This window comes from Centrocercus urophasianus, unplaced genomic scaffold, assembly GCF_019232065.1.
Source record: "Centrocercus urophasianus isolate 14NV4802_14NV808 unplaced genomic scaffold, USGS_Curo_1.0 seq_16, whole genome shotgun sequence".
In the NCBI taxonomy this organism is placed as follows: domain Eukaryota; kingdom Metazoa; phylum Chordata; class Aves; order Galliformes; family Phasianidae; genus Centrocercus; species Centrocercus urophasianus.
This window is the reverse complement of record NW_024884711.1, coordinates 6,986,998-7,009,065: the sequence shown is the minus strand read 5'-3', so window position 1 is coordinate 7,009,065 and position 22,068 is coordinate 6,986,998. Positions and strand designations below refer to the sequence as shown.

The window sequence follows — 22,068 nt, the reverse complement described above, 5'->3', positions numbered from 1 at the left end:
GAACTGTAAACAGACAATGCTTGAAAACCTGTCACTGAGCCTCCTCATCAGAAGCAAGCAAACAGCAATGGCGCTACCAGCTCAGATAGTGAAATAAATAAGCCTTCACTGAGCACCCCACCAGCACACGAACACAGGCATACACAGCTATAAGAGCTGCTGCACCAGGCGCTTTCCAATGGCACAGAAGGACCAAGCCTACCCAAAACTCCTTCCAGACTGCCTGCACAACAGGGTTGGGTGCAGTCAACACCAGGTAGGCCCAGCAGTCTTGCCATCGGCCCACAGGCCCGGCAGCCATGCAGTCAGCCCACAGGCACAGTGGCCATGGTTAGGTGAGGAAGAGCGGTACGACATTTTGCAGCACCTTCTCAGCGGGGTGAAATAGCAGTTTAGATATCAACTGTCAATTTCACAGAAAATGACTGATTTTTCTCTTTAAGCAGCATCCAGGGAAAGAAGTTTTCTGTTGACCTGTGATCAAGAGAAATGAAAGATGAGGGAAGATAAATCAAATCTGCTTCTTGTCTATCCAACTCTTGCTCCATATGCAGTCATAAACTTTCAGGCCTGCAAAATAAAGGAACAGGAAGGCAGAGTGTTTTTGAACTGCACAGCATAAGTTAACCCTCTCATCACCTGCTGCCAAATGCTCTCATGCATCTTTGGTGCAATGCCAAGCAATGCATTCAAATTCTTTACAAAACTGAGGCACCAAACCTGTGCATCACACTGTGAGTGAGCAACAACACATTGTTGCTGCACGGAGCAATAATACATTACTGCAGGATTTGGTGAGAATCTGTGTAAGATTGCTTTTGAAGAGGCCACTTGCACAAAAGCCTCTGCTCCAGCAACACTGGTGTTCCATCTTGATCTTCTAGAAATAAAAAAAGAAAGGTTTACAAAATTACTGTGTCTTGCCTGTGAAAGATGAATCATAGTGCTTTTCAACAGAGCTGCAGGTTGTCAGGGGACCCTCTTCAAGGTTATTGTTTTGAGCACCTGCAGAAAACACATTTTTTAAGGCTTTCTACTACTTAGAAAGGAAATGAGAAAGGAGATGAAAATACAGATGAAAACTCAACTTGGCTGACTGCAAGCTTCTGTCACCCAGGGAAATGTGAAGCAAATTATATAGCACAAACCAAACAGTATGAATTTGGTTTAAACAGGGTTTTTTTTTCTAAAAATCTGCCTTCCAAGCCCATTCTTCCCAAATCCCCCAAAGCTGGCTTTATCCATAGTTTGACTTCAATATGTACAGCTTTTGCCAGAAGGTTTTACACCCTGGAATTTGAGATGCACCAGAGCACAGAAGGTCCCATCTCCAGCAGACACATCACGGAAAATAACTTAAGCCATTTTCTGCATTCACACTGGAAACTGCATTTGCTTTCTTAGCTGATTGCATGTTATGGGTTCTGTTCTAATGTCCAAATTTACTGCCATGAAAGTAGAGATTAATTTATTCAAAAAAAATCAAATTATTCACAAACAGTGAATTTCAGCGTGTCCTAGGCAGTAGATACATGGGTGTTCTGATTCCATTAATGACTGATTGGCCACTGAGATCACTAAGCACAAACATAGCACAGGTCCTCAGTATTCAAACTCAGGAATGATGCTGGTATGGAATGTCAACAGCAATCCACATAGGTGGGAACCTACACATGGCATTGTATAGGAATGAGGAAAGCAGAACAAATAAGGGAGAGAATTTGGGCATAAGTAGCCCTTGTCTCACCATGGGCATCGATGCTGCTGGAAAACTTTTTGTGATGCTCTCCCCTCTGACACACTCATACCATGCACACACACAGCTAAACTAAGGGGAGAGATGCAAGTCGCCTAATGACAGAAGGGCTGGGTATTGAACTGGTGCTACATAGAAAGGCAGTTCCTTGCTATTTACACAGCTATCCTCTCCAGTTCCTGCTTGGGTGCTTCATGAAGTAGGTCAACAGGCTGCATTAATTCAGAGAACATCAGTCTTCATATATGCTGCTACAGCCCCCAGAAAGAACTGCCAGCTTTATACAGATTTGTTTTGTTGCCATGCTTCAAGCACAGCAGAGCTGCACCAAAGGAAATGCATTCTCTTGCTGGTGTGATTTATTACAGGGAGCCCTACAGGAAAGCTAGGGAGGGACTTTTTATAAGGGCAGGTAGCAACAGGATGAGGGGAAATGGCTTTAAACTGGAAGAGGGTAGATTTAGACTAGATATCAAGAAGAAATTCTTTACTGTGAGAGGGGTGAGATACTGGAAAAAGTTGCCCAGAGAGGCTGTGGATGCCCCCTCCAAGGAGGCGTTCAAGGCCAGGCTAGATGGAGCTTTGAGCTGCCTGGTCTACAGGAAGGTGTCCCTGCCTATAGCAGGGGGGATGAAACAAGATATAACTGACTTAAATGCCTCCACCAGAAACTGCACATTTTCTCCAGAATCAGTAAATGAATATTCAAGACCAAGGCCAGCATTTTTGCATGTATTTACAGGTGCTAAGAGCCACCAAGCGTGATGTATGACTACAATAAACAATACCGTGCTATGTTATACACTGTAGTGCAGAGCAGCTCCCTGCAGGTGAGAGATGCTCGTTAAAATGCAATTAATAAGCAATGGCTGCGCACCGAAGGGCACAGGAGCTGATTATTAGAAGACCCAGGGTGTAGAGGCTTCCAGGTGAAATTTCAAGAAATGTGGGTGTGAAATAAACTAGGAGATTGATTCCAGCCAAGAAATGTACTTACAAACGTGGCACTGATGGAATGAATGAGACCACCAGTCCCCTCAGGTGTTGGTTATCAGACTGGGAAGCACCTTGGCTCACCAATGCTGGCTGTTGTGGAGACAGCTGGAGGACACAAGTCAGCTCCCCCGTGGTTTATACAGCAATCAATCTTCTTCCAGTCTTCTCTGGAGGTGTAATTTGGAAGATCACAGTTGTCAGATTTGCCCAGGGTATTACCAGCACAACTGCCCTTCTGTGCTGGAAGGCTTTACAGAGCCACAAGTCCTCCTGGGGTTTCGTCACTTCTCATTCCACGACCATACCTGCATTGACATCTAATCTCACTGTACCACACTTCACCTTTCAGAGCTGCAGCTAGTTATTAAAATGCTACATTAGCAAACCCAGCTTGTGAGCTAGATTGTAAGAAGCTGGTAATGAAACAGTAATTTTAAGAAAAGCTCTGCCCTTCCCAGACTGTGAAATTCACATGGAGGGTGGAGAAAGGTGAAATTCTACAAACAAACTCCTGTCATCACTTCAGCTTACTAGCATAATATTTATTAAATGCTAGCAGAACAAACCACAGTTTTCCACATCAAGTGAAGGTAACAAAGGAAAATGTTTATCAGTCTCACATAATGACAGAGCAATGGTATTTAGAAGTATGGATTTGAGTGAAATGAACGTTTCTTGTTTATCACCCATGGCTGCAATTATGTTGTCAAGTGATAGATGAGTGTTTTGATTTCCTCTTCCTGCTGTCTTTTTACCTTCAACTTATATTGTATGCTTGCCACTGTTAATTCGTGTACTGTTACCGAACCACTGAGAGGGGTTATTAATAAAGAGTATTTATTTTTCAAAGCAGTTACGCCATGCAGTCATGGATACAGCTGATGCTTAACCCTACAGATTCCTCCAAAGCAGTGTCAGTGATGCTAAAAGCACCCCCTCTTTTTCCCCCACAACAAGCAGCAGTAATGTGCTTCTGGACATGAGACTCAGTGCTAAACCAACAGTCCTTTCAGTCACAAATGGACACAGAAAACAGGCTAAGAATGAAAGAAATGCTTGCAATCTGCCTTTGTCCTATGTCTGGGCACAACTGAATCCCCAGGGAGCATACTGGTGTATAGGACTGCTTCACCAGAATATCTAAGAATTGCTGCACAGTAGGCTTCCTGCTAAGATAGCAAGAAAATATAGGAGTCAATAGATCTACTCACAATCACGGTCTTAAAAACTCATGGATTTTTTCCTGGTAACATGTTCTGCTCCTTCTTTAATAGTCTAGAGATAATATGGACAGTCTCTTTATTTTGCGATTCTGTAACTGCCTGAGCGCATTTCCTGACAGCACAGAACTCTTCAGAATAGTAACAACATGCACAGGTATCCATTTGCAACAAAGCCTTGGTTTGCCTTTTCAGAAAAAGAAACCTATTCTTAGCACAAGAGACAGGAGAACTAAAGGCAAAAAGGGAACAGTGCTTCTCTTACTACAGAAACAGCAACTGAAGCAGGTTGCCAACATTCCCCTCATATTGAAGTCTCGTTTCAATTTATTTTTCTAAATGTATGGTTCCCCTTAAGCTCACATTTGATACTTGGTGTTTACCAAGGCAAGCACTGAAAGCTAATTCTTACAGTCCTGGAACTTCTGGCTGACAAACTAAGTAGGAGAATGCATATCTCTGTCATGATCTCCTCACTGACAGTCCAGGGCCATTATAATAAAAACAAACAAAAGGTCATTACAAACCAACTGGAAGACACCTTGGAGACTTACTAAGCAGCTCCCAGGAGTAGCTCCAGGGCTCTAACTCCTGCCCCAGGCAAGCAGCTCCCTACCACCTCCTTCCTCCCACTAGCAGCAGCAGTGTAAGTCCAGCCCAACAGTTCCTGCACAATACTCAGAGCTCTCCTGTACTTGCTATGCTGTTTCCATACATGCATGAAATGATCTCCTTGTGCAAAGTTTGTATCCACCAGAATTATTTTATAAACCAGAGCAGGACATAAACTAGGCAGTTGGAAATCTCCTGATCTACATGTGTTTGACAGCAAGTATTGAAATGCTGCAATTTCTAAACTCTGCTGCATTAACAGGAGATGGAAGATCAAACATCTCCTTGGGAAATAGCAACTATCCTGTATGTGTGACAGATTGCACTCACTGCTAGTATTGCAGCCAAAATGCTGCATACCACTGCTTGTTTGCTACAGTGTACAGGTTATTGAGTCACATGTGCTGTGAGATGCCTGCACTTGCAGAGCCAATGATACTGAAGAGAAGGGGAAGCAGAAAGGGAGTGCTGTTATCTGATTTAATCAGCGTGCTGAATATTTGATTTAAAATTTGGCTGAATCCAACTAAGAGCATGCCACAATGTAGATATTCACCTGATCACGTAGCCTCTTTTAAGATAGCACGGTATTTCTTCAAGCTATTACAAAAAATTCAAAATAACCTCAGGGACTGACAGAGATTTCATAAAGACAAGAACATCACTTTTAAACTGGTATTAGCAAGGATGTTTTTTTTAAGGTGTGTGACATCTTGCGATGAAGCTGCAATGATGAACAGACAGCACTAATAAAATATTAATAGTAGCTCAAGAGATGTAAATTCTTTAATTACTGTAGGGTTTGTAAATAAATGTTCAGATGGCACCCTGACAGTTACACAGATATTTGCTTCTGCGTGCAAGAGGACTTACAGTGTCCAGAAGATCAGACTTACAAATAGGAAATCACATGAAGAATAAAAAGAGTGTACAGAAGCCCACTATTAAAAGGTGGAGTAGAAGAAAGCTAATCATTAGCATAGAGAAATTCTTCACATTTGGCCTCTTTTATGAAAGGTCTCCTGTAAAACCACAAGAATCCAAGGCAGAGACTATCTTAAATGCAGTGACGTGACTTCCAGGAACACGCAAGGGAGCCTCTGTGAAGAAGGTATCAGTGAAGGTAGCAAACAGGTGGCCACTGCAGTCTCAGTGATTCTTTGTTACTGAGCATTTCCCACCTGAACACCTCTTTGCCGTACACACAGTCTCTCTGAAGAGACAGACAGTGGTTGACATGATCCCTCTTACAGGAAATTTGTTGGGTATCTGCTAATTCAACTCAGAACAACGTTAAAGCAAAAGGAAAGAGTTCTGGTGAAAAGAAATAAAACAAGCCCAAATCAGTGTATTTTCCCTTTTTATTCTGAGCTATTCTTTATTAAGTTGGATTTGTATCTGATTTATTCACCCCCTCAGATGCAAAAGCCTATCTGAAAGTTTTTTTTGACTGATCAGAGTTGCCCAGGCTAGTTTCCATAGAGGACAAACACAGAGTTTGGTAGTATTCAGAAGATCAAACTAAAGCCATCTTCAACAGTTTCCAGAAATCTCTAAGTTTTCACAGTCTGTGGCACAGGACAAAAGATAGCTGACAAAGATGAAGACTAACTGCTCTGATAAGCTTTGCAACCTGTCCCTTAGACTCACCTGCTGATTTATCAACAATCTTGAGTTTTTACCTGACCAAAACAGCAATATACGAAATGTCCAGGTCAGTTGGCCAGATTGCAATTCATTGGTTCACTTTTATACAGCATTGCAAAGTTCATACAAATAACAAAATTCCATGTTTTCAAAGATGTCAAAAACATTACGCGTACGTGACCGATGGATCTGTGAACTGGAACATGTCCTGGTCGTACAAGTCTTCTGGCAGTTTTTCATCTCCATCAGCAAAAAACGTGGGGAAAGGAGGGTTTTTATTGCAGTCTTTGTAAACATGCAGTTTTGTATCTCTGACCTAAAAGCAAGGGAGGAAAAGGAAGGTTAATAAATCTTACAGAAGACTTTCAGACAAGTGCACAAGAAATTAAGGAAATCATCTAGCATGAGTAAGCAAAAACAGCAGCATTCACATTATACTTGCTTATCTGAAGGATTCTGTATACAATCAGTTCTTTTAATATCAGCTTGTAACCTAGTCACTGATGAGTTAAAAAAGCACAAGCAGAAAGCACAGCCTCACCCCACTCACCACCAGAGCAAATAAAACAAACAAAAAAAAAACAATGGAGAATTTATTATTGCTCGTACCAAAGTGACAGAATCAATTCCTACTTTTATGAATTCATTACTCAGTATTTTAATGTTAAGTGAAGGTAAGCAGGACTTGTTTAACTGTGTTATATCCCACACTGCTTTCCTACATGACACACCAAGTTATATTATGCAGTGTAATCGTCCTCTTCAACAGCCAAGACATGCTTTTGTATTTACGATGCAGTTCTGGCAACTGATTTTGTAAAGATACACACACGTGCTGTAAGTGCTCCCTCTGGCTACTGCAGAGCTGTTCCATGATTGCAGATCAACTATGGAGACTTCTTCCCATAGGAATCAGTGCCCACGTTTGTGGAACGTGAGCCCTTAAGAAAGTTAATTTTACGAACTGCAGTGCCAGAGAGAAATAACTTTCCTTTACTGACCTCTCTACAGGGCGAAGAGGTTTAAAACCTAACCCCCAAAACTCCCATCTCTGAAGAAAATTACTAGTTAGAATTATCAGCAAAAGGCAGTTTGTCTGTGGCGGAAGATAGAGGAACAGTATCTCCTTAGAAAAAAGAGCTACAAATTTTCAAATAATGAAATTTCATTTGTAATAAAATGCTTCACTTCTGTATCATTACATATGCTCTTCCTCCTGGAGCTGTAATAATCTCTTTTCAGGCACTAAATTCAATTGGATTAAAGAAAGGTGCAACAAGATTAAATTTCAGTACAGTGAAGATAAGCTCTTTCTCCTGCTCACCCCCATCTCTTTTTTGGTTGGACTTAAGAGCAGGAAGCTTGTTCTTACTTGGTTAAAAAAAGCCTCAAATAAGAGAACTGTGATTTACAGCAGAAATTAAATAAAACAATTTTATGCCTGCTGACAGCTCTGTTCTGACAGCCAGTATTTACCAGATTCATATCAGCTATTACTTGAGCCTTAGCCAAAGTCCAGCAGGATTCCTGCAGATGAAGTACACAAAAGGTTTGACTTAAGCTTCAGCTTCTGGAAAACTGCTATTTTTTTTTTTCCTGAAGAAGTTCTAACAGTTTTATAAGTGCAGGTTCAATAAACAGAAGAAAATATTTTGCTGAGAATTAGGGGGAGAAAGGCTTAGATTGTTCCTCTTCTACCAGACACCATCTATTTAGTTGTCAACTGCCACACATATCTATTGAAGTACCAGTACCTGGGACAGACAGGAGTTCACATCTACACACAGTAAACCAGGTGGAGGTCAAAGCCCAAAGACCTTTGCTGCAGCAGTTCCAACTACAGAGAGTTCACAGGAAACACAAGCAGACACACACCCAAACTGCTGCGGCCAAGAAGTCATCTTTCCCATTCAGTATGCTGCTGTCATTCCTTTTACTAGATAAACATGTTTTAATAACTTCACTAGTTACTATTATTCCCTTATTCTCTCCTCCCTAATCCCACAGCACATCACAAGACTTCTTTGCTAACTCTCTCCTGGAAGACAGCAAAAATATACACGGTCTCTACTTTTACAGTATATTTAGGAAGATAAAAATAAATTATTTCTGATACCTTATTTATTTCTTTTGCATAGATTGCTTTTCATGTCTATTTTTTTGCTACTTTGGATTATTCTCATTATAGACATATGGTGTTAGAGGCTGTTTGAAATTCCTAAAAAGGAATTTAAATGTTTGTTTTCCATTCTTTTTCTTTTTTCTTAAAGCAAATCTGAAGACTTCTGAGTAAGATGTCTGTTCTTAACTGAAGGCAAAGTCAATGTTCAAATCTTTGTGCTACATTAGTTTATCTAAATGAATATAAGATTTCTGTTCAACCTGCTTCTGTTACATTTCATGTATTAACATCAGGTGGTAGATGGTAGCTTTTTTGTGATAAAGGGAATACTTCAAGTCTGAAGATTCTTATGGGATATTTTCCACAGACCATCACACGGCAATATTTCATTTTACCCCTTCTAAACTCATCAGAATCTTGACAGATCCCAGAAGTATGAACCACGGCTGGTGTTAAAATTCTTTTCTTCTTATGCACTCTGTATTTTGATTGCTGTAACTGATACAGATGTTTTTAGACTGGTAAAAAATACTGCTCTTTTTTCATCTTTTCCGATATTCGCTGCTTTCAAGTGCAAGTAAAGCATCAGGCGAAACATCCTGAAGCATCATATTAGAGCATTAATATCAGATTGAATGAATTTCCCTCTTTCCGTCTTTGAACTTCCAAAAGTTCTTAGGTATTATTGATCCTATAAAAAAAAGTAATACAAATTCACTTCACATGTGAAAATTCCAATTAGCATCTCAAAACATGGTACAATTTTTATCTATTTTTTCTACAGAATTCCTGGATGTCTTGCTTTATGCTTATGAATAATGCAGCACGCCAAATTTTCTGTATGTAATAGCTCAGATTTCTGCACAGTAATTTCACAATAATATAAAGAAGCTAAACAGAATGCATCAGCAGTTATAATTGTTTCTGCAAATACTGTCTTTTAAGTGACACAGCACAGGTCTTCCAGTTATCCAAGTAATCTTCTGAGAGCAGCCCTAATAAAGGGAAAAACAGTATGTCTTTTACCTTATTCCTCAGAGTCACAATCCCACTGCAAAACAATCCTTTAGAGCAAAGACTCCAAAACTGTATCAAGTAACACTTCACTTTCTTCCTTCCCAGAAACTATAAAATATCTTTTACATTCTGTGTTGAAACTGCTATATAAGCAATTGCTCTGGTAATCTCTTACAGAAAGGCAGTAGGCTCTAACACATTTGCAATTATTTACAAAGAATCAACATACAAACCTCTCTCATAACTGCCTGCAGGCCCTACAAAGTAACATCTACAATTCTTAGGCATGTCATCATTAAATCTTTAAGCAGAACTCTTCTCAGGCTTTCAGGCAGTATAAATCCAATGCATTCACAACTGATAGCACTGACCCCTTTCTGCTCTCTTCCTCTAAGAAAGAAAAAATAAGGGGAAAAAAATGGGGAAAACAGGGAATCCCATGATATCCGAGTGTTAATGCCCTGTTATTAAAATTGAGTGGCTCCAGCTTTTACTCACAGATGGAGCTGTGCTCAGTGCCCAACTGACTATCATAATCCATAGAAGCATTCACTCTATAACTCAAAACAACATAACCACCTGGTTTGCTTAAATATTGTCAATATTACTGTATATTCTATTCTACAGGTAGGTAATACACATAGTAGCACTACAGTATATTCTAAGTGATTTTTTTTTTTAACTGAGAAAAGCTTTAGAGAAAGTTGAAATTGGACTTTGTCATGGTTTTGTCATGGTTTTGTCACTGTATCTTTAACATTCATGGAGCTTGCAGACACTTAATAAACTGCAGATATGCATGTCCTATATAGTCTGGCTGGTATAAACAAACACAAATTCAGCAGTCTATCAACATGAAGTAATATGGTCTTAAGCACGCATTAAAACCTGATGCTGAAGTCACAACTCACACTGGCAGTTTAACAGGGCTTCGGGCTGTGTTAGCAACCATAGCCAAGAATGCAAACTGTTTGCCAGACAGGAAAATGTGTTTCAATATACTGAATGTTAGAAGTAATCTCAGGTGTCATATGTTACCTAGCTCAGCCACTGTGCCATTTTCAGTTAGAGAAAAGAAGTATTTCAAGAACTATAACCATATCTGACCTGCCTTACTTTTCCTTAAAGAAAATCCCCACACCAATCTATCACGGACAAGGACAGGGAAGGTGAAAGAGGTCAAGGAATAACACTGTTCCAACAATTCCTCCATTTGAGCACAGCACACCCAACTCAGGTGTCAGCAATATTGGCAAGTGAGATACAAAATAACTAGGATGCAAACTTCTACAAGCTTTTAATAAAGAGAAAAATGTAAGAAACGGTAGGGAAAGACTGAGAAGTTGTTTCTTAGCTCAAACACACTACTACACTAAAGCAGTGATATGCTTCAAGTTTAATTGTACCTTGCAAAAATCAACATAGTGTTCGGCACCGAATATATGAAAAAAACTAAGTGTCTTAAAAATAGGTAATGTATGAAATATTATAAAACCTAAACTACAGCATCCAGTAGTATAATATACAATATTACAACATCCCCTCTGTTAGAAAGGAGATACTTAAAAAGAGGTTAGTCTTATGCTTTTCTCTTGAATAAGTGAATAGAGAACTTTCTGATAATACATATGGGAGGGAAAAGAAAAAAGAAGCAAGCACCATCAGCTTCTGGAAAAACAAAACCAAGCAACCAAACCCAACCAATGAACCAACCAAAAAAAAACCAACACCCAACCAACTAAAGCTATTAGCTTTATTTGCCCCAGAGAATCAGTACCACAGTAGTTAACTGTAGGTTCTATAATCTAAAAAGATATAGCAAGAGTAACAGGTATTACCTGAGGGAGGTTGTGCTTGTAGGCACAACACAGTAATGTACTGATGTTCATTCTGCAACACCACACTACGAACAAAAAATTCCACACATTCTACCGTGCTGACAGTTTTTCTTAACTTTGTTAGACCTTGTCATTGAGAAAGAAATCCATGCTAAAGTAAGCTTTGTTGATTGGTTTTCCAGTTGGCTTAGAAACGTTACTTGTGTCAGTTATTTAACTTTATGGTTCAGCATACAATATCAAATGAAAACTGTGCTCTAATTAAACCAGGAATCCACTGATCCCCATATTCTGCACCTTTTGTGCTGATAATGAAACTTGAAAAAAAATCTAAGTGCTTCATCTCCATCTGCTGATGCAGTAAGTTTCCACTTACTTCATTACTTTACGTAACATAAAATAAATACATGCTTTAAGGTGCACTGTGATTTTAATGGTTACCAAGCAACAAAGAGTGGGTACTGAACAAAGAATGCTTTCCACTTAGAGGCACGCAGAGAAGAGTATAATGTGATATTTCACTTCTTGAGCTCAAAGACAGATGGTTTCACATCCCCTAGACACTACTCCTACCTAATTGCAGACAGGTATTTAGTGCAACTAACAGTTATAATGAAAGCTGATATCCTATGATTTCTCTGCTCAGCTACAAACAGCTATACATCAATGTAAAGAAAGTCAAAGTCTGTATATAAACAAAACAAAACAACAAACGTGGAAGGAATACTCACAACAAACTAAAAACCACTACAAGTGAGTACTGCATCTTCATCTCAAAACAGATTTTAAAATAAAAAGTCCATGGAAGTCTGAGTTTGTAGCAATTTGGCCAAGTTCCTTCACATATTCTATTACGTTAGTCAGACAGCCCTAAGGGATGAAACACTTATTTCCACCTCAACCTTCATTTCTAATAATGAAAGTAGCTGCAACTCTGAAATATGTATGCCAAAAACCATACCTGAAGACACTGGACTTTTAAATTTCAGATAACTATGGCTCGAAACATTTGCAAAAAGATAGGTATATTACAAGTACAATTAACACAGATTCTGATCATCAAACTAAAAGACAGCAAAGCAATTGGAAAAGTGCTTTGTGTCACTCTGAATCACAGAATCTGAATCACATTAAGGCTGGAAAATACACTAGGATCATCCTATCCCCACCATGCCCACTGAGCACATCCCTCAGTGCCACATCCACGCGGTTCTTGAGCACCTCCAGGGACGGTGACTGCACCACCACCCTGGGCAGCCTGTGCCACTGCCTCACTGCTGTTTGGAAATTTTTCCTAATACCCAACCTGAACATCCCCTGTCACAGCTTGAGGCCATTCCCTTTCATGCTATCACTGTTACCTGGGAGAACAGGCTTAACCCCACCTCACCACACCTCCTTTCAGGCAGCTGTAGAGAGCGATCAGGTCTCCTCTGAGCCTCCCCTTCTCCAGACTGAATGATCGCAGCTCCCTCAGCCGCTCCCCATAAGACTCGTGCTCCAGATTCTTCACAGCTTCACTGCCCATCTCTGGATCTCTCCAGGGCTTCAAGGTTCTTGCAGTGAGGGCCCAAAATTGAACACAGTACTTGAGGTGTGGCCTCATCAGTGTCCAGTGCTGAGGAACAATCACTTCCCTAGTTCTGCCAACTACACTGCTTCTGATACAAGTCAGGATGGCACTGGCCTTTTTGGCATTCAGTCAGTTTTTCATCCAGTGAAGAGTACACCTCTCCAAGCTGTCAGCTTCTCCAGATGAAGTGTGAGACAGAGGCTTTACTCAATTCTAAGCAGATTACATCAACTGCCCTTCCCTCTGCCACTAGGTAGGTCACCCAGTCATAGAAAGAAATGAGGTTGGTCAGGCAGAACCTGCCTTCCAAGAACCAACACATGCTGTCTAGGCCTGATTCCCTGGCTGTCCTGCAGATGCTGTGTAATGGCACTCAAGATGATCTGCTCTAGAAGATTTTCAATACTGATCTGACAGGCCTCAAGTTCCCTGGACCCACCTTCTGACCCTTCTTGTAGATGGGCATCACACTGGCCAGTCTCCAGTCGTTTGGAACCTCCCTGGTTGACCAGGATTGCTGATAAACAATAGAAAGTAGCTTGGTGAGCACCTCTGCCAGTTCCCTCAGTACCCTTGGGTGGGTCCCATCAAGGTCCATAGTCTTGTGATAGCCTAGTTGGAGCAGGAGATTGCTGTTTCCTCCTGAATTACAGGCAGGCTTATTCTATTCCCCATTCCCTCAGGGGGCTAAGTACCCTCAGAATAACTGTTCCGACCATTAAAGACAGATCAAATTAGGCACTGAGTACCTCAGCCTCTTCCTCATCTTTTATAATAATAATAAGGCAGAAATCATGTGAAAAAAAAAAAGCTATGAAGTCATCTTTACTTTTGATATTAGGATAAAGTTCCAATCATTATCTGTGGTGAGTGAACTGAACAGAAGTGGCCACTAGAAATGGCAAGCACTTAGCTATTAATGCAGCAGACTGCCCTGACAATCAAAGTCCATTATCCTCTTCACGTTACAGATGTCAACACAGTTGTTTACTGGATATGCTCAGATGGCTTGGCCCAGCAGTCTCCTGTCAACAAGTTTGTGGAAAATGGCAGTACTGCTGCCTCAAGCATTTCTTTTTTAAGCTAACAGCAGGACTGCTTTCAGAACAAAAACAGAAAAGCCAGGCTGGTAAAGGGGAGATGTTCCAGACCGAGTGTATGGGGCTGCTGAATCACGGCCTGAAGCGCTGATTGATCACCTGAGGTGAGCAATAAGTCAGCCATAGGAGCACAGGTGAAGGCAATTCAGCTGTGCTGCAGGAAGGGCTGGAGCCTGGCTGCACCCCTCCTAGACCCATTTAAGAGCTGGCTACCAGTAGAGAAGGATCTCTTCTGGAGATCTACTCCACTGGAGTTTCCTATACGAGACCAGGATAGGGTGAGTGTCCTTTTCTGCTCTAGTATAACAATTACATAAGTCAAGCTCTCAAATATACTACATCATCTGTATGTTCATTGATTGTACGCTAAGCAAGAGTAATTTCTTAGCAAAGAAAAGGTAAAGTTGAAATAAAAGGGTGGAAGAGGTTCATCACAAAGGAAAGCACATTTCCAGTAAGTTCTCCAAACAGAAATGTATAGTGCCTGATCAATAAGGTAGCGCTGATTTAAACGACAGCTTCACGGTATACACAAAAATGTATAACACAGGCTATATTACAGATGTTTAATAAGTGTTTCTTCTCTTAACTAACTTAGAAACCTGAAAAACAAAGAACCTACTGAGTCTAGTTAAAATAAGTCTTAAGTTAGTACAAATAAGAACTGTATTCAAAGCCTCAACGGTTTCATGAAACACATCCTTGTAGGATCTGAGATGAGTACATTTATTTGCCACTGGACCACTTAAGTGCGGATGGATTTTAACAGCATTACAAAGATGCACAATCTTTTGCAACAATTAGTTCTTAAGAGTACTATTAAGATCAAGTAATAAGGACAGGGCATCAAATGTTAATAGTATTTTCAGCTACATTACATTGCTCGTATACATATGTGATTTAAAACTATGATCTGACAACAAATTCACACTTAATTAAACCTCAGACTAATGTAAAGCTATCTATCAGTTTCAAGTCTCAGGCTGAATAAAGATACTTAGAACAAAGCTGAAGACTAGGTTGTTCGTTTGATAGACCAATGAAAAGCCAATGAAACTACAGCCTTCATTTTATGTCATTTATGTAGTGCACAGCGATTTTGCAGAAAAGTTCCCCTGGAAAGCTTTTTCTCCTGAACATGTTTACCCCTTTTATCATCCAAATCTTGGGAGAGAAATGTGTAAAGCTATTATCCCGGCCTCGAGCAGACAGGACAATCAAAGCAATTCATATACGCCTTGCTCAGAAAAAGGGCCTGCTTTCCAACCAGAGAAACACAGAAAGAAACATTTTGCTGTAAAACACCTATTCTGAAGCTAGCTCTACTTTACCTAATGCCCAGCCACTGGACTGTGGACTTCTGCTCCACAACCAGACAATAAATATCAGAAACATTCATGGTAAAAATAGTCCAAGAACATAATAAACTTGTTCAAAACATCAGAACTTCCTGAACTCTGTAGCTTCTCAAGAGATCACTTAAAGAAAGATCATTTAAATCCTTACAGTGCTTTTGAGGATTTTAAACTATATTTGTTATAAACCTACCTGTATATCTGGTGATCTTTATAATCAACATTATTAAAGATATTTGATATCAACATGTTAAATCAGAAAAGAAACAACTTACAAGGAATTTGTTTGCATATGTGTAGAATATACTTAGTAGGAAGAAAAATCTATTTTGGAAAAAAAAAAATCTTCGGAAGTATTTGCCTTTCTTTGATGTAAATTATCTACATTGTAAAAACACAGACTTCTCACTGTTTCAGTTTCTCTTAAATAATCTTAAAATGCTCTCCATAAAATTAGCAATTGACAATTAATTCTGTAAAATGTCACAGATACATTTATACTGATTGCAAAGGGAACTCGTTGTGAACTCAAGCTGTCTCAATTACTTCTTAGAAAGCAAGTGCCACCATGTATGTGAATGCCTTGAATAACTTTTAAGGCAGTGCTTGCTGTATTTCTGTATTCTGTTCATGAAAACAGCCCTTAAATAACATTCTGATCTCATCAACATACTATTGACTCAGATTAGAAGAGGATGCACCTAGCCCTGAGAATTCCAGTAATTGCTGGCTTATCACATGCTACAAGAATGCACAATCCTGCTGCAAACCTAAAAATGAACTTTTTAAGCAGTGATCCACCGCTCCTATTAACCACTGTTTCAGAGAGCTGATCCTACTTGCTTTAATTCAATAATACAAGATTGAACTCTAAAGAAATGATGATTGCATTCAATGATGTTGGTTTTTTTTTTTTTTTTTTTTTTTTTTCTCCTGCTTTAATAAGAGAACAGTAGAGAGCTTAGCAGTCACTAACACCAGAAAGTTGAAACTAGCCCACATACCTTCACCAGACAATTTGTGTGACCTGGAACAGAGCCATGTACATAAATAATATCATGTTTTGTGTTGATCCTCCACACCTAGAAGACAAAGAAACCACAACATTTCTAAGCTCATTTTATTCCAGCTTTACAAATGGCAGCTAAGTAAAGCACAAACTGATTAACTGGAGCTGGTATTCTGAGGAAGAAGAATGTTCTGCAGAGACCTTAACATGCCACAACATTCAGCCATACGCTATTTGAAGTGCACAGCCTTCTAATTCAGGAGTCAAACAGTTTTAAGGCGCTTACAGTCAGGCAGGTTAAGGCAGCCTAACTGAAACTCCCAGGTCTCTTTTCCCCCCTAACACTAAGAGCTGTTGTAGAACTCCTGTGTGACAAATTAAGACAAATATGTTCAGGCAAACATTATTGCACCCATTTGTCAGTTTCTAAACTCCATGAAGTGCTCAATTGAACAAGCACGTTTTCTAGTTATGAATCATTAGTTTTAGTTAGATGGCAGCAGCACGCTTTGTCCGCAGCCTAAAGGCTAATATGCTTTTTGTGCAAACTGCAGAGCTTGCTGGCAGAGACAGAATAGTAGATGTAATAGGCTTTGAACAGGCGGAATGGGCATGAAAATATTCACTGAAGGACACCAGAATGCTTTCTCTACTGCAGAGGCAGAGGTCTAGGGACAGAGTGCAAAACGAGAGCTGCGGAAGAGTCATCTGAAACCACAGTCCCCTCGGACTACGTACATGTAAACAAAATTCAGACATCTTTGTAAGACACAAAAAGGCAGGAACACACATTTGCTGCTACCATCTTTCAAATAAGCTTACTGCTGGCAAAAGCAGCAGACAGTACACCATGACACACAGCTAAGTCCAGCTGCTTGGTGATGCACCCCTTATTCACACTGCAGTACAGTCAGACTTACCTTTAATGCAAAAGACGTCCTATAGATGTTACCCATTTTACCAGGCATTTTCTTTCCAGGAAAAACTCTGGAAACTTTCTAGATAAAAATAGACCTCAAAATTACATATTTGCAAAAGGCATCCTAGAAACTTGAGAGTAGCTGGAAGGAAAATAGGCTGGTATTTACAATGTTGAAAACATGTAATATTGATAAGCATTTAAAATGCTAATCCTCACTTGCTGGATGCTAAGTATTACTTTGTGTGTTGTCTGAAATAATTGACCTCAACCATAAAACCACTATAAGTAATACTGCTGTAACCACTAAAGGATTCTAGCTTTGCTTAATATGTAATTGTTATAGATTCAGACAAAATATTCACTCATCTCATATACTTGTTTAGTGAAAAAGAAGACAAGGTGCCGTTCTTTGAAACTGCTGTCATCACACCACTCTCATCCATATCATAGCCAGTAGCAACTGGCAAACATGCCTAAAATACTTGCGGGTGCCAGTAGAGCTCCAGAGCAGTCCTGCCTTAGAAGATTGCCATAGTTAAGACAAAGTTTAGCTTCTCCCTTCATCCAATCCATGAGTTTTATACTTATGTACAATGGATTTTTAAAGCATGTGTTTTCTTCAGAAGATAATCTAAAATGACACTTCTTGCTATTGCTTAATTTTTGTATTCCATTTTTGCTTAACTGGGAATAGCCTGGAGAATAAAAGGCACCAAAAAAGAAAAAAAAAAAAGAAAAGAAAAAAGGCAAGAATAACTGAATAAGTTAAGTAATTTTCAGTTCTATAGTATTTTCCATGGTTTTGCCTCAGCCTCCTATAACATCGTATTAATAATTAATTGTCTTTATTTATTCAACTTCTTGGAAAGTCTTTATTTCAGAAAATCAAGTGCAATAAAGCTCTAGAACACAATTTTGTCCTGCACAGGGCAGGATTACAAAAACACCTGAGGTGGTCAGCACTAGACTGGAAAATTACAGACAATTCAGGCTCAGTACTGTGACTGTTGGTTTTAATTCTGCAGCAAAGCTAGATTGCAGAAAGTCCTCTTAGTTCAGCCTAAATGTTGTGCAAATGTTACAAGGACAGAATTTAAAATGTATCTGTTTCAAAGAATTTTTCAAGTAATACTGCTTATAGTTTAAAACTTGAAAATATTTCATAGTCTGCTTAAAAAGGCTACGAAGCCAAGGAACTACTTCTGGGATGAAAGAGCTCATTAAGCAGCTCCACAAACCAGTATAAGTGACAAAAGCAATTGGGGGTTTCACAGTACAGCCATCTATTTCTGCAGAGAACAGCACAATATCTGCAGCATAAAACAACGAGTAAATCTTCCCTAATGCAGAAATGATTTTTAGAATTCTCTGTGAAGTTTTAAGACTATTTCTCTCAGCACTATTTCAGCTACAGTACAAGACTGCCACAATTTGCTCAGCTACTTACCAGCAATAAAGTACACTCATACATTTATCTGCACTGTTCATTATACAGGTTTCTGAATCTCACTTGGAACAGCTGGGGTTCTCTGCTGCCACAGAGCAAATAATTCATTTCTAGTTAGTAGTTCTAAATATACAGGAGAATGTTTACAACAGAAAGTGGGGAGGCATAAGAATCCTTACATTGGTGGATATTGCTCCAGGACGTCTGTGAGTTTTAGTTTGGCCGTGGCTGGCTGGCTGGCCTTTAAATCCCCACCTTTTCATGACACCTTGAAACCCTTTACCAATTCTGTAAAGAAAACAATAAAGAAACAAGTCTGGGTTAGACTTACAGTAAAGTTTCCAGCAATAAACAATACTTTAAGTCAGACTCATTAACATTTTATAAATGTTTACTTTTTACTTTTAGCAAAGTTCTTCAGATACAAGAAAATATTTTAAATATATCTATACAATGAACATATTCTAGTACAATACTTCAGTGTTGCTTTAGAGAGTAAGAAGCATGATGGAGTCATGCTACAACAATATACAATGTTCCCAGCTGTGACTGTATGTGGTATTATGAAAAATTTTTAACCAATGTCAATATTTGACACCATAAAAACAAAAACCCCAACCAAAAGTAGCTGTATAACAAAATATACCACAACTTAATGAAAGGCAATGTCAAGAAAGGAAGAGTACGGCTGCTTGGACTTCAAGATAAATCAAGGAACATTTCTTCTCCCAACTACAATAGGTCCATCTCTTGAACACAGCTTGTTTTCACTACACAGTCTGTAGTAAAAGCATTTAACAGATTTGATCTGGACTCATTTGACAAACTGTAAAACAAAGTAACAAATAAAGCATCTTCAATGCCTCAACATTTGAGGCAAATATAATTACTGGCTCTGGAGTTCTGTTTACTGCAAGGAGAGACCCAACAGGAAAATCTGGCTCATTGTTACACAAAAGAAAAGCAGATTACAGTGTGTGCTTAAATCCACATTGTCAGTTTCCAAAAGGAAAAGTCTGTCCACAGGGCTTGTGGCTGTCCTGATCATTTAATTATTGTAAGATGATCCAATTTATAGAGATCCTTTCTCCGCTAATGCACTTCCCAATGCTGCAGTCCTGTTAGTTGCAGCATCAGAACCTTCCAGCCAAACACAGGAAAATAAAACTGGGAATAATCATGCATACTTCCATGTTGTAGTTGTACCTATGGACAACACTTGGTCATCTTCCCTGATAGCAGAAGTGAAGAGAAAAATAGACAAATGCTGAAAACATTGACATTTCCAAAGGGAGGTTCTTTCCTCTTCCACTTGAATACTCTGATTGGTGGCCTACTTGCCTGCAGCAATTTTTTCTTTTAGAACTATCCATTACAGCCATGTTTTCCAAGTAGACTGCTTCTGGCATCTCTACTGGAAGATGGAATTAGCAAACTCTCCAAAGCCAAGTGCAAGTGCGTCATACAACAGCTGTGCACTTAGCAGAGAGAGCACACTGGGGGCCATGATTAATTCTTTAGCTGCAGAAACATTCTTGCAATTCATAGAAAACCACAGAGCCATCTAAAGCACTATTTCAAAAGAAAACACTACTGTCAACTTCAACCAAGAAGCAAAATCCCTGAAGTCATGAACCACTTCAATATTTCATTTTGTTCAGATCACTTTTAAGAAATCAACAATTTTGAACCCTGTATACTGTACTTTCCAGTAAAATATTAAGTATTTCTAGCAGGATTGCATTTTTATATTTCCAAGAGGTGACTTTTGAGGAACTATTTATTTCATCAAACGTAACGAGATACCACAAGAGTTCTTAGAGTTTAATGATTTATATTATGCATGATGCAATAGAATGATAGTAGATGCTTATCTACTATTAGTTTTCTCTTTGGCTATACACACATTCAGTTTATAACACCAAAACCTTAAGAAAATGTATAGAAAGTTTGTACAGATTGGAAAAATAGTATACTGGTAAACATTACATTTCTCAGGTATCTATTGATCTGGAATATGAAAACAGTCATCAATATCTGAAATATTCTGATAAAGGCCAAGAAAGAGATCTCCATTGTGAAATTAGAATTTTTCCTAACGTTTAAAGCTTTACTAACTACCAATGCTCTTTCATCATATTTATTCAATCATTCTTTAGAATATTTTCACTTCTCCCACGTTAAGAACTCGCTGAAGGTCACTGAATTACCTACAAATGCACTTAATCTTACCATTTTCTGAACTTTAAGTTTTCCACTCAACATGACCCTCAAATCACCATTATGACTCAAAACAAAGTTTTATAAATTACATAAAATAAAATGGTTTTTAATAAATAATTTAGTAAGAAGGAACTCTAGTTTTGTTTCATTCTGGAGTTTTTCATTTTTTTTTGTTAAGAAAGAAAAAGCTGTATACAACATTCTTTAAGCACATGTCAAGATGAAAAGCAATTATATAGACAGCATGTAGGTCTTCCCCATCTTTTTTTCTGAAATGAAGCTGGAGCCAGAATAAAAGCTACAGGATTACGTAACTCAAACAAAGTCTAAAATTCAGTATGGAACTGCTAGGATCTATTTAAACCCAAGTAAAAAGGAGGACTGTTCAATCAGGCATTTATTAGCTCAGCTAATGTTCCTTGGTCACTCTAGAACAATACCTGAGTCCATGTTGATGAGCCTGTGATCTGTTCTTGAGTGGCAATTTCTCTATTATATGCAAAGAATAAATACTATGAATAATTTTTTCATCACTTAGAATTTACTTCTAGTGCAAAGATCTTACATTCTTCCATTTGTACGAAATGCAAAGTGGTTTTGAAACTAATACTTATCTCATACAAGCAAGGAAAAGAATTTAAGATGCACGCTGTTCAAGAAACAATGCTGAACAGAGATTTATACCAGTATAGAGTTGTCTTTAACTTCCTGAATTCTGCCTAAAAAGAACAATTATTTGTAACACATTGTTGTCAGCTTCTAACAGATGCTAGCTGTCAGCTCTTAGTATCACCAATTAATTGCAGATTGCTTCGTTGCTCTCTTCACTCATTTTAAAAGTTACTAAGTGTGAATGAATACAGCAAATATCACCAGTCACATGCAAAAAAATATTACCAAACCAAGTGATATTTTCCAAAAGTGAACAAAACAGAAAATTCCAGCATGAGAATGCTACATCCTCTGTTAGAAAGTCTTGTGAGTTCATTTCCACCAAGTATTTCTTAGTGTGAGCTAGTCCAAAATCAAAAGATTACAGCATATAGTTACCATATATGAAATACAACAGGATTACCCGTAAAAGATACCAATGAAACATGTTATCTTTCCCACAGTTACTTCTCTTTTGATGACCTACATCACCACCTCATCTTGGAATGCCTCAAATTTTTTTTCTACGAAATCCTTAAATGTAAACATACAGTTCTGATTTCAAACAAACTCAAACGTA

The 22,068-nt window shown here is 38.8% G+C and overlaps 1 protein-coding gene across 1 annotated transcript in view; it reads right to left on the bottom strand.

Moving 5' to 3' along the window:
• Positions 1-5,927: 5,927 nt before the first annotated feature.
• Positions 5,928-22,068, bottom strand: part of MRPL3 (mitochondrial ribosomal protein L3) — a 28,670-nt gene continuing 12,529 nt past the window's right edge. Inside the window, exons 7-10 of the mRNA XM_042816959.1 lie at positions 18,794-18,902; positions 17,166-17,243; positions 16,241-16,318; positions 5,928-6,547 (exon numbers count right to left, since the gene is read on the bottom strand). Coding sequence (XP_042672893.1) covers positions 6,398-6,547; positions 16,241-16,318; positions 17,166-17,243; positions 18,794-18,902 — 415 coding nt within the window. The 3' untranslated portion in view covers positions 5,928-6,397. The remainder of the gene's footprint in view (positions 6,548-16,240; positions 16,319-17,165; positions 17,244-18,793; positions 18,903-22,068) is intronic.